Here is an 18,590-nt window from a genome sequence, read left to right as displayed (position 1 = left end):
GTGTGTGTATCACAGGTCTGACACATCTACAGTGAAGCCCTAAGGCAGAGAGTGGCCAGGATCTCACATATAAAAACTTAAACTAACCCTCAAAATGACCCTGTGAAATAGATATGATCCCTGTTTTGCAGATTGGAGACTCAGAGAAGGTAAATATTTTGCAAATTAAGGATTGGCTAGCTCCGTGGTCGGCAAACTGCAGCTTGCGAGCCACATGTGGCTCTTTGGCCCCTTGAGTGTGGCTCTTCCTAAGCCTTAGGAGAACCCTAACCAAGTTAATAACAATGTACCTACCTATATAGTTTAAGTTTAAAAAATTTGGCTCTCAAAAAAAATTTCAATCGTACTGTTGATATTTGGCTCTGTTGACTAATGAGTTTGCCGACCACTGGGCTAGATGGATGTCCATCATCTCCTTCTATTCTGGAGTGCACCAAGGAACCCAACTTCTCCCAGACTCCCTTGCAGTTAACATGTGGATATGATTTACCTTCTGCCAAACAGGTGCCCTTGTAAGACATTTGGAAATTGGAAGTGAAGCAAGAGCTGTGCTTCTGCTGCTCTTGTTTCTGCTGGCACACAGGAGGGTGGAGTTTTTCTGTGTCAGCACCCAGGTTTCCAGTTGCTGGCTTCTAGGGTGTTGAGAGGCAAGACACCGGTTGTATGCACAGATTTAGCAGGCAAGCCATGGTTCTGAAGCCAGTAATTGTGGTGAAGGCAGCATCCCGATCCCCTGGGCATCAGTTCTGTGCCAGCTTCCTAATTCCCCGTCTTCTTGAACAACTGCCCTTCCGCAGTGTGGCTCTGAGTGTCCTGGAGGCTCAGCATAGAACCTCCTCCTCTGCCCTTCCAACCTCTCCTGTATTAATTCCTTTCTCCTAAAAACTTGGCTTCCTGTTTTATTTCACTGAACATTGATTGACATATGAAGTACCTTACTTACTAGGTCCAGAAGTACAGAGCCTAGATTCAATGCATGCCTTCCAAACCTCACAGTCCACGCTCCCTTTGGTGGGAAGTCCTGGAGTGAAATTCATTTTGCATCTCATAGTGCAGATATTCAAAGGGTGGAGGATAGGAAGGCAAGGTTGGCTCAGCCGTTAAGCTGCCTGGCAGGGGGCACTGATTCTTTCACTCCTGTGTTGCCCTCCCCATTCACTAAGCGAGGACAATTTTCATTTGTTTTCTCAAGAGAACATATGCAAAGCACAAAGGAGCCTTAACCTTTGGCTTTCAGTCGCCAACAACTAAGCTTCAAGATCCCAGACACTAAACTTACCCGAGTTGGGAGAGACAGACAATCAAAGAGGAAAAGAGCTGAACCATGTTTGAGTATCTGAGAAGGCCCTGAGCTCTGTGCCTCTCACTCTCCTGCCCATACTGAGTCCTGGAATGGGTGCGAGGAAAGATTATATAAACTCCATGTCATTCGGGAATCCTAGGGAGAGGAAATCTGTGTACTTTCCTGGGGAGCATTGGGAGGCCCTCAGGGGGTCCCTGCACCCAGCATGGCATAGAGGCAGGTGGGTTCTGTGGGTTCTGTGGGCAGCCAGGCATTCCTGCACACCCCTGGGGCAGCATTAGGAACCCACTCCAGGGAAGCAGGCAGGCCAGACAGGAAGGAGGGGTGTGCCCAGGACCCCAGGATGGAGCCTTAGAGAGATTTCCCGCTGGTGACTGAAGACCAGTTAGAACAGCCCGAACAGAAGCCAGACTGTTAACAGCACAGAGCGAGACTCTCCCCGCCCAGCGCCTAGTCCCTCCACACAGCTACATAACCCTAGATCTCAGACAAAACCCCAGAAAAATGATTTGGGAGTGGGGTGTAGAATAATCCTGAATTGAATAAAATGAAGTTTTCACCAGGGCTTGAAATTGAATTAAGTCCAATTATACAAAAGGAGGTTACATTTCTTACGCACAGGTCCTGAGTGCTGTACTCTCTCTTACTACACAGTCTCCTATTCATTCTGACACTGGCCCTCGAGATCATTGGTCTAAAAGGGGTCAGCAAACTACTGCTAAGTCCATGGACCAAATCCCTATTTTTGTATGTGTGTTTTTAAAAAAGTTCTGCCTATTGTTTGTCAGCTAAGTAAAACCACAGCCATGCCCCCTTTTTTTGGGCATGGCTGTGTTTGCAGAGTTGCATAATTGCAAAAGAGACCACTATGGTGCAAAGCCTACAACATTTACTACCTGTCTCTACAAAAAAAAAAAAAATGGCCAACCCCTGGAGTAGACCATGGGCTCTGGCTGGCTCCACATCATGTCCTTATTTGCACTCTGGTCCTTTGGCTGCCACCAGGGGGGCAAAGTCTCAAATCAAAATAAATTAAAAAGCTCTGCCTCCTTTCTCTGCTCTTAAAACTGTATCTATTTCAGATCCAACTTTTTCTTCCTGAACTCCCCCAAGCATTGATCTCTTTCAACCACTTTTCAGTCCCCTTCCTTCTCTCCTGTGACCCTGCACTTCTCTTGTAGCCTCCCATTCCATTCCATTCCATTCCATTCCATTCCATTCCATTCCATTCCATTCCATTCCACTCGTTTCCTATTCTATCAATAGAAGGTAGACTTCTATTCTGTATCCTTTATGGGCATCTCCTCCCTTGCCTGCCTTAGAGTCCGTGTTTCTTAGGTTTGTCCTCAACACACTGGTCTCACACTATTCACCCTGCCACACCCCTGAGTTCTCAGGAGGACCAGGTTTCACTACAGCTTTCACCTGTAAGAGGTGAGCCAACCCAGGTTACTGACTTTAGAGACTCTTGTCCTTGGCGTGGATAATACCAATACCTTAACACCTAAGTGAGCTCTTGATGTTCTTCCTTTGGTCACTGAATTAGTCAATATTAGCCTTGACTAAATAGCGTAAAGAGTAGAATGATCTCTTAGTGGGCAAGCAATAAAACGCATCATAACCCGGTGGTCAATAATAGAGGCTCTAGAATTAGATCTATAAGCTGTCCATTTGAAGCTCCACCCCTTATTGAGAAGCCTTGAGTAAGCTGATTAACCTCTTGTGCCTTACTTTCTTCATCTATAAAATGGAGATAAGTTATTAGCGCTTTTACTCCTGATGTATAGTAAATACATCACATAAGCTATTAGCACTGGCCTCCAAATCTCAGCTTCTTTTTGAAACGATATGCTTATTCTTCACCTTTAAAATAGGCACAGTGACACCTACTTCCCACAGTTGCTGCAAGGGCCTAAGAAAGTGTCTGTAGCACTGGCATGTCATTGGCACTGAAATTTGTAGGGTCATATTTATAATGGGATTTTTAGAATGCATGTCCTTTCCTATTCTTTTCCAAGCAGGAACCATGACTGGGTTAGACTTTGTGTGTTTCCAGTCAACATTTTTATCCATTGAATTTTCCTCTGGATGGCTGGAGAGCAGAATCCCCACCTTTGAGAATTTCACAACGGCAATGCACAACCAAGCTGCTTGGCCAGATGAGTCAACTCAGGTGCCTTTTAGGTATGATTAACGTAAGTACTTCTCAAACTTTAGCAAGGAGGGCTTGTTAAGTCACAGAATTCCCAGAAATTCTGAGTCTGTCGTTCTGGGGCAGGGTCCTCAAATTTGCATTTCCCACAACTTCCCATGTGATATTGAACTGATATTTTTTAGTAGCACTGGTCCACACAGACAAGGTGGACAGGCTTTTGGAAATAAGTCAATATCAAATGGAATAAGTCTTGCCAAACAACTGACAATGGGTTGGGCATCAACCTTTATCAAGATAAGCAGAAAATAGTCACACACCAGTATACTCAATGTTAATAGAGTCTAAGACCATAAAACAATAACAATAGGCATTTATTGATTTGGGGCTATGTGCCAGACTTTTTTTTAAAGTCCTTTGCACATAATAAATTTATTTTTATAGTTTTATTTCCTGAATGTCTTTAAAAATTAATAACAGCATTCTCTGGATCATCCCTATGACCATCTTATACTGCCATACAAACTAAATGCCCTCATTTTTGTTTGTGTCCATGATCTTATTAACAGCAAGAGACATGATTTATTTGTCAAGAGCTTGGAGGAAGTGCAAAAGGTAAACTTAATATGCACGGGATGTCCTCAGCTTAGGGGTAGCCAGATGGAGCCCTAGATGAACCACAGTTTGGCTGATCAGTCGTTTGAACAAAGACAAGCAGCGGGGAACTGAGGCCTCACATGACCTGTGGCATAGGCATACCACACTCAAAAGAACCTGTGCTTTATTTTATTTTATTTAAATATATATATATATATATATATATATATATATATATATATATATATAATCTTTTATTGATTTCAGAGTGGAAGGGAAAGGGAGAGATAGAAACATCAATGATGAGAGAGAATCACTGACCGGCTGCCTCCTGCACACCCCACACTGGGGATCCAGCCTCCAATCCAGGCATGTGCCCTGACTGGGAATCAAACCTGGGACCACCTGGTTCATAGGTCGATGCTCAACCACTGAGCCACTCTGGCTGGGCAGAACCTGTGCTTTAGTGACATCTTGAGCAAAAAAACCCACATACTATAAACCATCTATTATTTTATTGATTTTATAGTTTTGTTTGTATTTAATTTTCTAAACTTGTTTTTGTTCTTTTGTTGTATAAAATCTTTTTGTATTAAAAAATAGCATGAGAAGTTTAATAAAAAGCAATTTGAATCAACATGAAAAACATAGCTCACTTCAAGAAAGCAGCCACGTGGCTGGGCTGGTTGGAGCATTGTCCTATACACCAAAAAGGTTGGGAGTTCAATTCCCAGTCAGGGCTCATACTTTAGTTGCAGGTTTGATACCCGGTCAGGGTGTGTACAGGAAGCAACCAATTGATCTCTCTCCCTCTCTCTCTCTCTCTCTCTCGCTCGCTCTTTCTCAAAATCAGTAAAAGCATATCCTTAGGTGAGTATTTTTTAAAAAAAGAATGTTTCTCTCCTTTATAGAAAAGTATTTCTTGAATTATGCCCAAATATGCCATCCTATATGTTTCATCCTTTGGTCCTCATTTTCCCTCTATAATAACAGGCCCAGCCACTTTTTGACTAGAGCTACTACAAAGCTCTTTTTCTTTTTTGTAGGTCAGTTGATTTCTCAAACCTATGTGTACACTTTTAAAAATTATTTTTTAAATATATTTTTATTGATTTCAGAGAAAGGGAGGAAAGGGAGCAAGAAATAGAAACATCAATGATGAGAGAGAATCATTGATCAGCTGCCCGCTGCAGGCACCCTACAGAGGATCAAACCCCCAACCTGGGCATGTGCCCTGATCAGGAATCAAACCGTGACCTTCTGCTTTATAGTATAGGTGGATGCTAAACTACTGAGCTACGCTGGTGGGGCTAGAATTTTTTTTTAAAAAAATCCAACTTTCATGCTGGTCATTTTGAAACTATTTTATTTTTCCTAAGCAACTAGCTTCTCCTCCCTACTTTACTTCACCTATCTCTCTTTTTCATTTCAGTGGTTTTTTTGTTTCTTTTTTCCAGGTTTATTGAGATATAATTAACATATAACATTATGTAGGTTTAAGCTGTACGTGTTGACTGATGCACTTACTTATTGCAGAGTGATGCCCACCATAGCCTTAGCTAACACCTCCATCCAGGTACATCAATGCTATTTCTTTTCTGTGGTGAGAACATTTAAGATCTACTCTCTTAGCAATTTTCAACTCTCTTTCTTTTAACTGTCACAAAATCAGATTTCCATCTTCAAAACTCTGCCTACTCAAGAAAAAAAATTGTCACCAAATATGGGGGTGGGAGGGTAATATTTACTCTTATCATTTGGAGTTATGAAAGAATTAGGTAGTATAAAAGAGTCTGAAAATATTTTTACAAAGTAGAGTTATATATGTTAAGTACCAATGGTGATCATGGATTTTCATATGTCATTCAAACATTCATTTCACACTTGTGTGGCAGGCACTGTGTTGGGTGCTATGGGAAGTAATAGAGCTGAAGACATCATCTATGCCTTCAAAGAATTTACAAGTTCTCTTTTCACCTATACAAACTTGACTCTCCACAAAAAGAATAAGGATATATTGAAGGCCATAAATGAGATGTTTTAAATGTTCTGTATAGATCTGTTTTAATTTTTAAATGTGGGGCATAAACACTACTTATGTTTTAAAAAGGTAATGACAGCACAATGCCTAATGTAGTTTTTTTACACAATCTGACCATTTGAACTTCCAAAGGTCTGAAATGTCCTTGAGCCACTTTTATGTGACTGTTTGTTTGTATGGCAATCATTGGCATCTGCATTTGGCACACCATTCAATAGATTCCGCTCAAGGGCAGTTATTATTCAGCTTCCAATGTCGTAGAAGCTAGCAGAGTGCGTGGTAGGCATTCCATAAATATTTGTTGAATGAAGAAATACAAAGATAAATGGGTTAACCTATTTGTGGGTTAACCTCTCTGTCCTTTCCTCTGAAATTTTACAACTTACTACCTGTGTCCTTGTTGGGAGAGTAATCTCATAGGACTACACATTGCGTCATTTTTATATTTCATGTGTTAAATTTTCTTCCTTCTAAATGGACTGCAATGTCATTGATCCCACCTCCCACAGCATCTCACAGATATTTCCTGCTAACTGAAATATCAGTTGAAATAAGCTATTATTACTTCCTTCTTTCTTAATTCTTAAAGAGGTAAGTTCAAATTTCTCTTTAAAAGAAAACAGCAAAAAAACAAACAAAATCAACAGTCATACATTTCTTAACTATGTGTAAGGTTGTGAATAAGTAAAAGGTGACATATCTAAGCTACATATTTTAATAGGCTTTTCCTAGAGGTCTATGACATGCCAACCCAGGTGAGGAGATAGGAAGAGGTAGGAGAAAATGGAAAGTTATCTGGGAAAAGGGAACAATCTGGTTTGAGGGAATTATACAACTAATATAGTAAAAGCTTAACGAGGAGAATGCGGCCAGCCAAAAGACGCTTACCTTTGCACCCCTCACAGGTCAGTGCGTTATAATGGTATCCGGATGCTCGGTCTCCACAAACGACACATAGCTCATCTCCTTTTATTCTCCCGGCTGACGTGCCCATTCGAGGCTTCTTTGTCACAGGAATCTCTGCTACCTCAGTCTCTCCCTGGTAGAGGGTCTCAGTGGGCAGTGGCTTGAGTTCATATAGTCCCGGAGAGTACCACTCTTCAGGCTGCTGGGGGTAGAAACCCAGGCTGGAATAATAGGATGAGGAGGAAATCTGTGGTTGAACTTGAGGAAACTGAGTGTTGTTGTATTGTGAGTACGATTCCACTTCTAGGTTTTGCCCCAGAGGACCTGTTGTTGGCTCTGTTAGTACACCTGAGCAAAAGTGACAATAAAACTGGAATTAACATTATCACTCTATAAATTAGAGGCAGTTGTTAAGCACACAGTATGTTTAGAAGTGTGGGCTCTAAGAAAAAACTGAAATATTTACCTACATATAAATGAACCTCTTTTTCCATAAAAAAAGCCTACAGAGACAATTAAAGGACTAAATTACAAGCTCAGAAAATATCTACAACATATAAATAATGTGTGAAGAGCTCATACAAACCAGTAAGAAAATACTCAACGTGGAATAAAAGATAATGTTTTTTTAAAAAGCATTCAACATGCAAAACATTTAACATTCCATGGACAAAAGATAGAGGACATCAATGGCCAGTTTTTAGAAATAAAAACACAATTGTCTTATAAAGACATAAAAATGTGCTCCTCCTTGCCAATAATTAAATTTAAATAGAAACTGCAATAGAAAAATATTACAGTGTTCATCCTTAAATATATAAGGACTTAAAGAGTTTGACAATACACACTCTTGAGAAAGCAAAATTCTTGGAGGACAATCTGTCCATATCTTTCAGCATTTAAAACTCAAATACTCTTTTAGCACAACAATCCACTGCTAGAAAATTCATCTTAAAGATATGATTTAATCTGAATGAAAAAATGTTTGTGTGAAGTGTTCATTTGCAGTAGTGTTTGCAAGCATCATAAATTTAAAATGATTTAAATATCCATCAATAGGAGTCTGGTTAAATAAATTATATTATGTCCCTACACTGAAATACTTTGTAGATATGAAATAATCATTTAGATCTATATGGGCAGATGTAGAAAAGTTTCTATAATATGATGCTTTATGAAAAAAATTAAGCTATAGAATACTATATATACTATAAAAGGGGGCAGGCCAGGCTGAGGGACCGCCCCCCGCTGTAGTGCATGAATTTTCATGCACCAGGCCTTAGATGTATGCACTGGAGCGGGGGGGGGGGGGGGGGGGGCGGCAGTCCCTCAGCCTGGACTGCCCCCTTTCACAGTCCAGAAGCCCTCAGGGGCAGGAGGTGACACGGCGATCAGGGGAAGGCACCGCCCCATCACACCTAGGCTGCTGCCACTGCCGCCAGCACGAGCCTCAGCCAGCCCTGGTTACCTGCACCTCGGGCGGCCCTGGGCGGCTGGGCAGCCGCCATCTGAGGCTTGCCTGTGCCTTGGGCCAGCCCTGGGTGGCTGGGGGACTGAGGGGACTGGGGGTATCCAGAGGCAGGCACACAGAGTGGCCAGGCTCACCTAGGGGTGGGCCCAGCCTTGCCGCACACCTGCAGCCCTCGCGGGGCTGAGGGGACTGGGTGCCACCATCTTGTGGCTGTGGGCGCCGCCATCTTTGAAGGTGGGGCAATCAATTAGCATATTCCCTCCTTATTGGCTGTGGGCACTGCCATCTTTGAGGGTGGGGCAGTCAATTAGCATATTCCCTCCTTATTAGATAGGCTATATGAATATTAAAAAACTGTGTGTATGAGAGGCTATATTTTGCACAGTGCAAAAGGAACTGGATGATGGCAACTGTGGGAAGTGAGATTGTTGGATTGTTTTCTGAGGTGGGATATTGCACAATCTTTTTACTATTTGTAATTTTTCCATATATATATGTGTGACTTTAATTATTATAAAACAAAAGAGAAGCTTAAAAAAAGAATGCAGTACCTGAAATTAATTTACCAGGGTTCAAATCCTAGCTCTGTTTTATTACTTACTATCTGCGTATGCTGACAGTTTACTTAACATCTTTAAGTCTTGGTTTTGTCTTTATAAAACAGAGTAAAACACCTACCTCATTCGGTTGATATAATGATTAAACAAGGTAATGCATGCAAAATGCAAGCACTTTGCAAATGTGTGCACACATAATGTGCAAGATAAATTATAGCTGCCATCAAAATAGTAATAATAATTATTCCTACTGCCATTATGAAATGAGCCCCTTATCTATAAAACCTCTAGGTAACAGAACACTATCAGGCTGTGAAAATGCTTCTATTTGCTAGAAACATAAACTATGGCTCTTTAGAATACAGCAGTGTTTAAATTATACAAAACATTTTTTAAAATGTTATGGACATAAATAAGATATAGGCGAGCATACAAATAGGTCAGATTCTTCAAAGCATAGTCAGGCGACCCTAGACCAAAATTTCTACTCTACCTCTGTGAACAATATGAGACTTTGGGCAAATTAAACTACTGAAAACCTCCGTTTTTATAGCAGTAGGCTTGGGATGGAAATATCTATATCAAGGGTTGCTGAAGATTGAGATAATACAGATCCACAGTTCCTCACTGGAACCCTTGGAGTCACCTGTATCTTCAAATTCAGAGTCGTTTGAATTTTAGAATAGAATGCAATGTTCTTTCTCCCAGCATGATCTGGGCAGAACCCAGAATCAAATAGCAATATTCCCCACAATGCAATGTATACATGCTCACACTAAGAGAATAAATAAAGGCCATAAATACCCTCAATTCATTCAGGTCAGGTTTTGCCACAAAAGAAGGTTGTGCCATACTTTGGGGCAGGGGGGGAGCTTATTTTTTAGTGTTTGGAATTTGAAATTGTCAATTAGGGATTGTGGAACTCTGCATCTCTGCATGAAGAATGCTCTTCACAATGCTTAAAAGATGGTTGCTACTACTATGATTATTTCTATTACTGTTAGAAAACTTTATCAGAGAGTTCTTCCTAGTGCCAGGCAACTTGTATATCCTCACATCCTTCTCACAAAATCCTGTGAGGTACATAACATTATTACCCCCACTTGCAAACGATTAGCCTGTGGCGTAGAGAATTTAGGCAACTTTACTCCTACCCACCTAAGTAGCTGAGCTTTGAACTTTGGGAGTCAGACCTAGGAAAATTTCAGATGGGTGATGCTTTAGAGCAGGGGTGGGGAACGTCCGGCCTGTGGGCTGTATAAGGCCCACATATCATTTCGTCTGGCCTACCAACGTAAAAGGGATGAGTTAATTAAATGTTCGACCAAATATAGCAGACTAATTTTTAAGTCAATAATTTTGTATGGCCCTCAAATGACGTAATACATATTCAAATGGCCCTTGGCAGAAGAAGGCTCCTCACCCCTGCTTTTTTGAACATGATTTAAAGCCTTTCTCTTCCTCTCTCTGCTCTTGAGTTCTTTAGTCCTCCACTGCTTCTGTCTGCAGATAACCGACAACTAGGCCTGCAGGGCTCAGTGTGATCCTCCCCTTTCTTTTCCAGCCATTCCTGGAAGGTTCCTTGCTGATGCCAGACTCAGGGACTTGCCTGTGAGCCTGGCACTTCCCTCAATATAGTCACCCCCTCTGAGAACTTCCTCTCACCAATATCCACTTACCTCTAAACTTCCCTTTAAGTATAGTTTCTCTTAGAAGTTTTTCCTGACTATAAGTCCCTGGGAGTCCTGGCTCTGAATCATGTTATATGATACTTACCTTCCCTGCCTGGGCCAACATTTGCTCACCTATAAAGAGAAGACTCAATGCTGGATAATCTGATAGTTCTTTTGTGTATCTAAAATATCTACAAGTATATGACTAACAGTCTATAGGCATTAGAATTCAGGGCTTTTTGACAATGGCAAAGTGGAGTATATGTATATTTAATGCTTGTTGAAAAAAATGCTGCTTACATTGACCCAGGAAAGGATTGATAGAGCACAGAGTATACAATATTGGTGCAAATATCAATTTCCTCTCTTTTATGCTCAGCTCAACCATATAAAACCAGCATTGAGTCAGAATATCTGACAAAAAGATTTGTCTAATGACCACAAAATGGAAGAATACAAAAATATGGAATTAGAACAGAAAAAAGAAAAGATATGAATAACATCCTAATCTATTTAATAATTAAGTGTGACTAAAATTTCTGGAGTGAATAGGCTAGAAAAGAACTTAACATTAAAAACAGTTTCACTTGCACTCATATCTAGATTTTATCCTCCAAACCATCTTACCCCTAATCAACTCTACATCCCCACCCCCAAGCCCCAGTTACTCTCCACCTACACTTCCAGGAAGGTTAAGCGACTTGCCTGAGGTCAAACAATCAAGTAAGGACAGAATCTGGATTCTGCAGAGTCCAAGGAAATATGTAAGTTTTTGTCCTCACATGACAATTTCAAATCTCTGAGCATTATTCCAACGAAACAAATATTTTAATAATCAAAAGACACAATGAAGTCCCAACACAAATCACATCATCGTATCAATATCATATCAGTCTCTGGAATAATCTTAATGAAAATGGAAAGCTTTCACAAAGACATCAATTCTATTACATGAAAACAACAAAACAGGCAAGAATATGAGATCAGTGCACAATATTAATAAATAATGCCTCTCTTCCCAAAGCACACCTATTTCTAGTATTTCACACTGTCTCCACCAAATCTCTACAGAGTAGACAATAAATATACAGACAACTTACAATTTTAAAAAATCCATCATAGCCAACATATTTCAAAATGAAGCACTAAAACAACTTCTTCTGTGAGACCTTGAGCTGCTGTGAGACCTTGAGGTACTGCCTGACATTTTTGTCTCAATTTCTTCTGTAAAATGGAGCTATTAACACCCAGCCTTGAAATCTCCTAAGGTAGCTCTGAGTATAAAATCACAGTTGTTGGGAAAAGTTTTGACAAGGTGAGTGCCATAAAAAGATATGTCTGTTTCTTAAGGAACCTGGCAAAATCCCAACTCTAATAATAGTTCATTAGTAATTGTTCATACTTATCAGCCTGTTTTAATGACATAAATTATAGGATACTTTTTCACTTATGTAAATTGAACACTTACTATTTGCTAAACACTGGGCTAGGCTTTGAGGATAAAACAATGAGTAAGACAGAGAGACAACAGAAAAGGCCACAGCCCTGTGTGTGTGTGTGTGTGTGTGTGTGTGTGTGTGTGTGTGTGTGTGTGAGGGGAAAGTCAAAGACTGGGATAAAACCAAGTAAACAAACAACTGATAGAGCATAAGACATGAGGGGGCAGAGGCAGTAAGTCAAGTTTAGAGCGTGCTTCCTGAAAAGGAAATTTTATTTCCACTTTAATATAATTTAAAGGGAAACACTTTAATTTAAAGGGATGCATATATAACTTAGAATTTGTGAGTGTTTTCTTGGAGTCAGTCTATCAAGGAATTGGAAAATTTGAATTCCTTATTACAGGAATTCTACATGAATGAGAATATGAGAGTTAAGGGAAGAGTTTTTCAATGGGAACACGTGAATGGATTCAGGGGAGTCTGAGACATCCTGCAAAGGAAAGCAAAATTCTCCTGAGTAGAGAAACTCTAGCATTTACTAGTTTTTCTGGAGGAGCATCGTCTAAGGGAACTTTAAGATACTGAAAGTGTGCTATACTTATCAGCACATTAACCACGAACCATATGGAATACTGAGCATTTGAGACATGGCTAGCGATCATGAAGAAATGAATTTTTCATTTAATTTTAAATAATTAAAATGTTAATGAAATGGCTACATGGCTATTCTATGATATATAGTACAGCTCCAAGGAGTCTGTGGCCAGAGCACTGTGTGCCTGCATGGGAGAATCAGGTTCCTGTAATAACAATGGCACTTTCTCGTGATCGCACAGCTTCTGAGCCTCATAAAGGTACAGGTTTTACCCCGTTTTTCACTTCTGGCACAATGCCAACTACAGTAAAATATCATGAATGTTTATTAGAATGTCTCATGAATGGGAAAGTTGCCTTTGCTCCCTCATTTATTTCCTAATTCATGGATACTTAATTGTATGGACCAGCTTCATTTGAGGAGTTGTTTGCTTTTCCTGATGTCAGGTCAGTGTGATGTTGGTGCCTCTCCTTGGCTGGTCAGCTGACACCTCCTCCTTGAGGTCTGCCCGAGCTCCCCTAGGTAGAGCTAACCCCTCCTACCCTCTGTACACACTTCTACTATGGCAGGTTTCAATCATTTTTGTTCATTTACAGGCTTATCTTCCATGCTACACTTGAGGTGGAATGACGTATTGGTTGCGAGGGTCCTGCTTCATGCCCAACTCTCAATTCCACTCAACCACAATTTGCTAGATTTGACACAGCATTAATGTTCAATACATTTTTGTTACTGTTCTGGTTACTCTGTGAACTCTTTGGAGAATATATTATATTATATTATATTATATTATATTATATTATATTATATTAATTATATCACATTTTATATTCCCCCCCCCTTTTTTTTATCCCTGGCACCTTACACAAACCCTGACACAGTACAAATGTTTAGTCAATGTTAAATAGAAATAATAGAAAATTTTCCTCCCCAGCCTTTCAAGTAATTTCCATTTCTAAATACAGTATCAGTCACTTCTAAACATCGCATTGAAGCGAACTGGAATGCTGCCAATTCCGTGGTCACAATATGTTCACAACTTGTAATTGTTGTAAAAAAGATTAGAGTTTCTCTTTTAGCTGGAAATTTAAAAGGCAAGGCTCTGCTTTGAGAAGAATATTAAACCAGGCAAAATTAATCTATGTTTTAATTATGATCCATGTTTCACTTCAGATAAAACAAATAGCTTAGGCCTAAAGCGGAACTCTTTACTCACCTGATTTCCCATAGACTACCAGGAGTAATATGCTTTGGAAAATAAGTGCTTCTCACCATAGCCCACAGTTTGAAATATATCTTATGTCTTGACTTCTGTACACACTTACACATCTACATCAGAATTGAGACAAATTTCTATCTTTACCTCTTGAAGTGCATGTTGACATTTCTATTCCATGCTACTCCTATTCTACTCTACTCCACTCTACTCTACTCCACTCTATTCCATTCCACTCCACTCTACCCCACCCCACTCAATTCTACTCTAGTTTTTAATGCTGATCAAAAGCCACGAAATAGATTTCATGACCCACTGCATTAAATAATATACTTTACAGTGTTATTTCAAGTGTCCACAGGCATCAATTTAGAACTGCTTACTGTTTCACTTTTTTAAAAAAATGGTGCTAAAATTTTCCATAATCCAATGAAGAATTTTAAGGAAAACATATTTAGATTTCCTCTCAAAGAAATACTCACCTACCTAGAATCCTATAAAAATCACGCCACCCCAACTTTTCACCCCAGACTTCTGGTTCTGACTGAGCCATCTTTGATAGAGACCTGCTACTGTCATCTCAAACAAAAGTGCCCCACACTTCCTCAGCCCAGTTTCAGAAGCTCAACCATGAACACCTGTGAACAGTGTCCTACCTTTTGCAGGCCTCATGCTCATCATTTCCATGACAGAACCTGATGATGTGCAGCTCTGGCAAGGACTGATTTGAATTGGATTTTCTAACTCCTGAAACTGCATTACCATTCTTACTTTATTCCCAGCAACTGAAAATGAGACTAGGTAAGAAGTGACAGAGGCCAGAGGTTGGGTGGCTTACTGATTAACTTCATTACTGAGCAGAATATTTGTAAATGTTTATGAGAAAAGTCCTCGATGCCAGATTGCCTAGTAAGCTAGAAACCAGTCTCTTAGATAAACATTTTGGGGAGCACTTTCCACTTTAAGAAATTTTAGAAGGTAGATTTCTGTTCAGTTGCTGTAAAAGTGGATTCAGGAGGTCAAGTGTCATGCTCCAGGTCTTCAAATTTGTTCCTTTAAAAAGGCTACAGAATGGTGTAGCATAATGCTTAACCCTGTGTAACCAATGAAACTGGGTTTAGATTCACTGTTATGGTGGAATTATGTCACCCCACCCCCCAAACAAAAAAAAAATGATATATTGAAGTTCTAATCCCAATTCCTAGCAGGTGGCATTATTTAGAGATAGGATCTTTATAGAGGTAATCAACTTAAAATGAGGTCATTAGATTGGTTTCTAATCCCATAGGACCGGTGTCCTTATACTAAATGGAAATTTGGACACAGAAACAGACACACATTAAGAGAAGACACTGTGAAGAGACACCGGGATAAACACAGTCATCTACAAGCCAATGCTCTCCAAGATCAGGAACATAGATTCTTCCCTCACAGCCTTCAGAAGGAACCAACCCTGCCAGCACCTTGATTTTAGACTTCTTGCCAATACATTTCTGTTGTGTAAGCCACCCAGTATGTGGTACTTCATTGCAGCAGCTTTACCAAACTAATACCTTCAGGCGCCCTTGGCATTCACTAGTTCTGTAGGCCATGGACAAATTCCTGAACTGTTTTCTGTCTCAATTTCCTGGGAATCACACAACCTCATGGAATTATTATGAGAATTAAGTGAAATAATATCTATAAAATGCTCCGCACAATGGGTGTCTATCCATCATCATTTTGATGTTATGATTATTCAGCTTTGGACTCATGTTTTAGGGTGGCTTGCATATTGAGTAGGAATAATTTCAGCAGCAGAACTGGTGGATTTCAAGGTTGTGACTGAGTTTGTTTTGAAAGAGAGGGCTTTAGAATAGGACTCAGTAGGTCCAGGATTGAGCTCAGGCATAAAGCAAATAGATGCACTACATAACCTTAGGCCAGTCTCTCGGCTTCTGCAGGCCACATTTGCATACATCAACAGATGGTAAAACATAGATAATTCCTGCCCTACATCCCTCATCGACCTGTTGTGAAGATAAAAAGTGACATAATAAATATGAAAGCAATTTTAAAAGGCAAACGTGATCTATGTAATAATCATTGCTAAGATGTGTCTGCAGCCTGGACAAGCTTAGGGTGGTTTCACATGCATTACCTCATCTGGTCCTTACTTGCACCTTTGAGGAAGGTATTGTTTATACTACCCACTCTCTTCTATCCTATTTTACAGACTCAGAAAGGAAACTCCGTGAAGTTCAGTGGTCTGTCTACAGCCACCCAGTTGTTAAGGGATAAAACTAAAACATTAATCAAGGTCTTCTGACTCAAGACCCCATGGCTAAACAGGTAAAGCACGCTTGCCCTAGCTGCAGAGAAAGAAGAAAGGTATGATGGTCCGTGGGTGTATTTCAGTTTGCATTGTGCAATCAAGGGTTACCATTTGCAAAACTGTTCTCCATCCTCAGTTTACTTCTGACCTCATTCTCTCTTTACAACCCAAGAAATATCCTTGCCTTGAGAGGATCTTAGGTGAAAGAGCTGCCCAAAGGTTGTGAACCAGGACAAACTACCTCTGAATTTTCTGTTTCAAGAGTTCTCTAGAGTTTTTCACTGGTCAGAAACTGTCTGTTGCCCTCAGCTACTTCTATACTGAAAAAAAGAGAGAGCAGGATAATTTAGCTGATCTAAGAAACCCACAAGATGTTCTCATTAGAAGACTGATTGGGCCCTAACCGGTTTGGCTCAGCGGATAGAGCGTCGGCCTGTGGACTCAAGGGTCCCAGGTTCGATTCCGATCAAGAGCATGTACCTGGGTTGCAGGCCCATCCCCATTGGGGGGTGTGCAAGAGGCAGCTGAATCAATGTTTCTCTCTCATCGATGTTTCTAACTCTCTATCCCTCTCCCTTCCTCTCTGTAAAAAATCAATAAAAATATATTTAGAAAAAGAAAAAAAAAGAAGACTGATTGGATCTCTTCTCTCAATGCTAACCAGCTGCTTCATGTTATTTTTTTTATAAAAATACATTTTTCCTCTGCAGTTCTATGCTGTCTGAAAGGGTACCTACTAGCCATATATGGCTACTTAAACTAATTTAAAGACGTTAGAATCAATTCCTCAATTATACTAGTCACATTTTTAGTGTCCAATAGTCCCATGTGGATAGTGGCTACTGCACTGAACAAAGTGGATCTAGAACATTTTCATCATCACAGAAACTTCTATCAGACAGCGCTGTGGTAGATGGGACTTGGCACCAATGTGAAGCTACACCAATCATGGCAAGTGAGGGCATCAGCAATCCTATATAATAAAAAGCTCATATGCAAATAGACCAAATGGTGGAACAACTGAACAATCGGTCGCTATGATGTGCACTGACCACCAGGGGGGAGGGGTGTGGAACACGGTGAGCATTGGCCATGGTGGGATGGTGGAGCAGGTGAGCAGGGGCGCCAGACCAAGGTGCCGGCCACTGTCATCAGGGAGAGCCTCTGATGGTTACTGAAAATTCTTTGCTCCAGCATGCTGTGGTCCCGCCCAGCACCTGCACCCGCTGCCGATGCCAGAGATGCCACATGCACCCACTGCCAGTGCCAGCCCCGCTCGCACCCACAGCCAGCACTGAAGCCGATGCTCACCCCCACTGCTGGTGCCCAATGCCTTCCGATCACTCAGCGCCATTAGCGGGTGTGAGCAGCAGCTGCCAACACTGACTGCCCTTGTGGGCTTCTCCACCTCCCCTTGCTCCTGAGGGGCGATTGGGACAGCAGCTGCTGCTCACACCTGCTGCTGCTGTGGAAGCGGTGGTGGTGGGAGTGGGGCTGTTGGCAGACAGGAGACCAGGGGCTGAGGCAGGAGGGGCCAGGCGGGTACAGAGGATGGGCCAAGACCCACCCTGTGCCTACTACAGCCTCGCAGCCCACAGTTCCTTTCAAGGTGCATGAATTCGTGCACTGGGCCCCTAGTGAAGCTATAAAAAAGCGGGGGGGGGACTCCCAGAATAAATGTAGACAATGATTTTCTAAGAACTATCCTTGAGATGAAGTTGGCCAACAGGCTTAGAGTGATAAAATCACACTGGAAGGACTTTCTCTACTGAGGTGATCAGGAGTATTCTCTGAGCCTGGATCCTTAATCATTCACTTCTTATTTCTTGTCCTGATTATATTTTGGTTGCCCACTTACTATCTATGGAACCTGAAGCAGATTATTTAGCATGTTCAAATCTCCATTTTCTCACTAGTAAAAGGGGAATAGTAATGGTATCCACTCTACATGAATGTTGTGAGAATTAATATTAATATCAAATAGTTCCATAGAGTACTTAAGATGGGCCAGGCATTCTTTTGAGAACTTTAATATATTAGGTAAGTATCTTGCACAAAATTAAGGAATTTGCCTAAAACCACATACTAGTAAGCAGCAAAGATGGGATTGAATGTTGGAAGTCTATCTGCTAAGAAATCTAAAATGTTGTTATCACTATCACAATTCTTTTTATCATTGTAAAATGTATAAATTTGCAATCTGATTTTATAGTCAACCTTTCTTAGCTTGCTTATCCTGAGTGCCCCTGAGATATATTTCTTAGTCTGCAAGGTTGAGAGCCAGGTCCTGGACAATAATGGATTCATTCACCAGCTGGCCAACTCA

The 18,590-nt window shown here is 40.7% G+C and overlaps 1 protein-coding gene across 4 annotated transcripts in view; it reads right to left on the bottom strand.

The window, feature by feature from the left end:
- The window catches only part of NR1H4 (nuclear receptor subfamily 1 group H member 4), a 66,522-nt gene that overhangs the window by 30,472 nt on the left and 17,460 nt on the right, over positions 1-18,590 (bottom strand). For 3 of the 4 annotated variants that reach the window (XM_036301644.1, XM_036301647.1, XM_036301648.1), the window contains exons 1-2: positions 14,607-14,726; positions 6,982-7,347 (exon numbers count right to left, since the gene is read on the bottom strand). In XM_036301644.1, the coding sequence (XP_036157537.1) occupies positions 6,982-7,347; positions 14,607-14,715 (475 nt within the window). In that variant the 5' untranslated portion in view covers positions 14,716-14,726. Of the gene's footprint in view, positions 1-6,981; positions 7,348-14,606; positions 14,727-18,590 lie in introns of those variants that run through there. The other variant, XM_036301646.1, reaches the window with a different exon arrangement.

This window comes from Myotis myotis, unplaced genomic scaffold (genome assembly GCF_014108235.1).
Source record: "Myotis myotis isolate mMyoMyo1 unplaced genomic scaffold, mMyoMyo1.p scaffold_m19_p_3, whole genome shotgun sequence".
Lineage (NCBI taxonomy): Eukaryota > Metazoa > Chordata > Mammalia > Chiroptera > Vespertilionidae > Myotis > Myotis myotis.
This window is presented reverse-complemented; position numbering and strand designations above follow the sequence as displayed.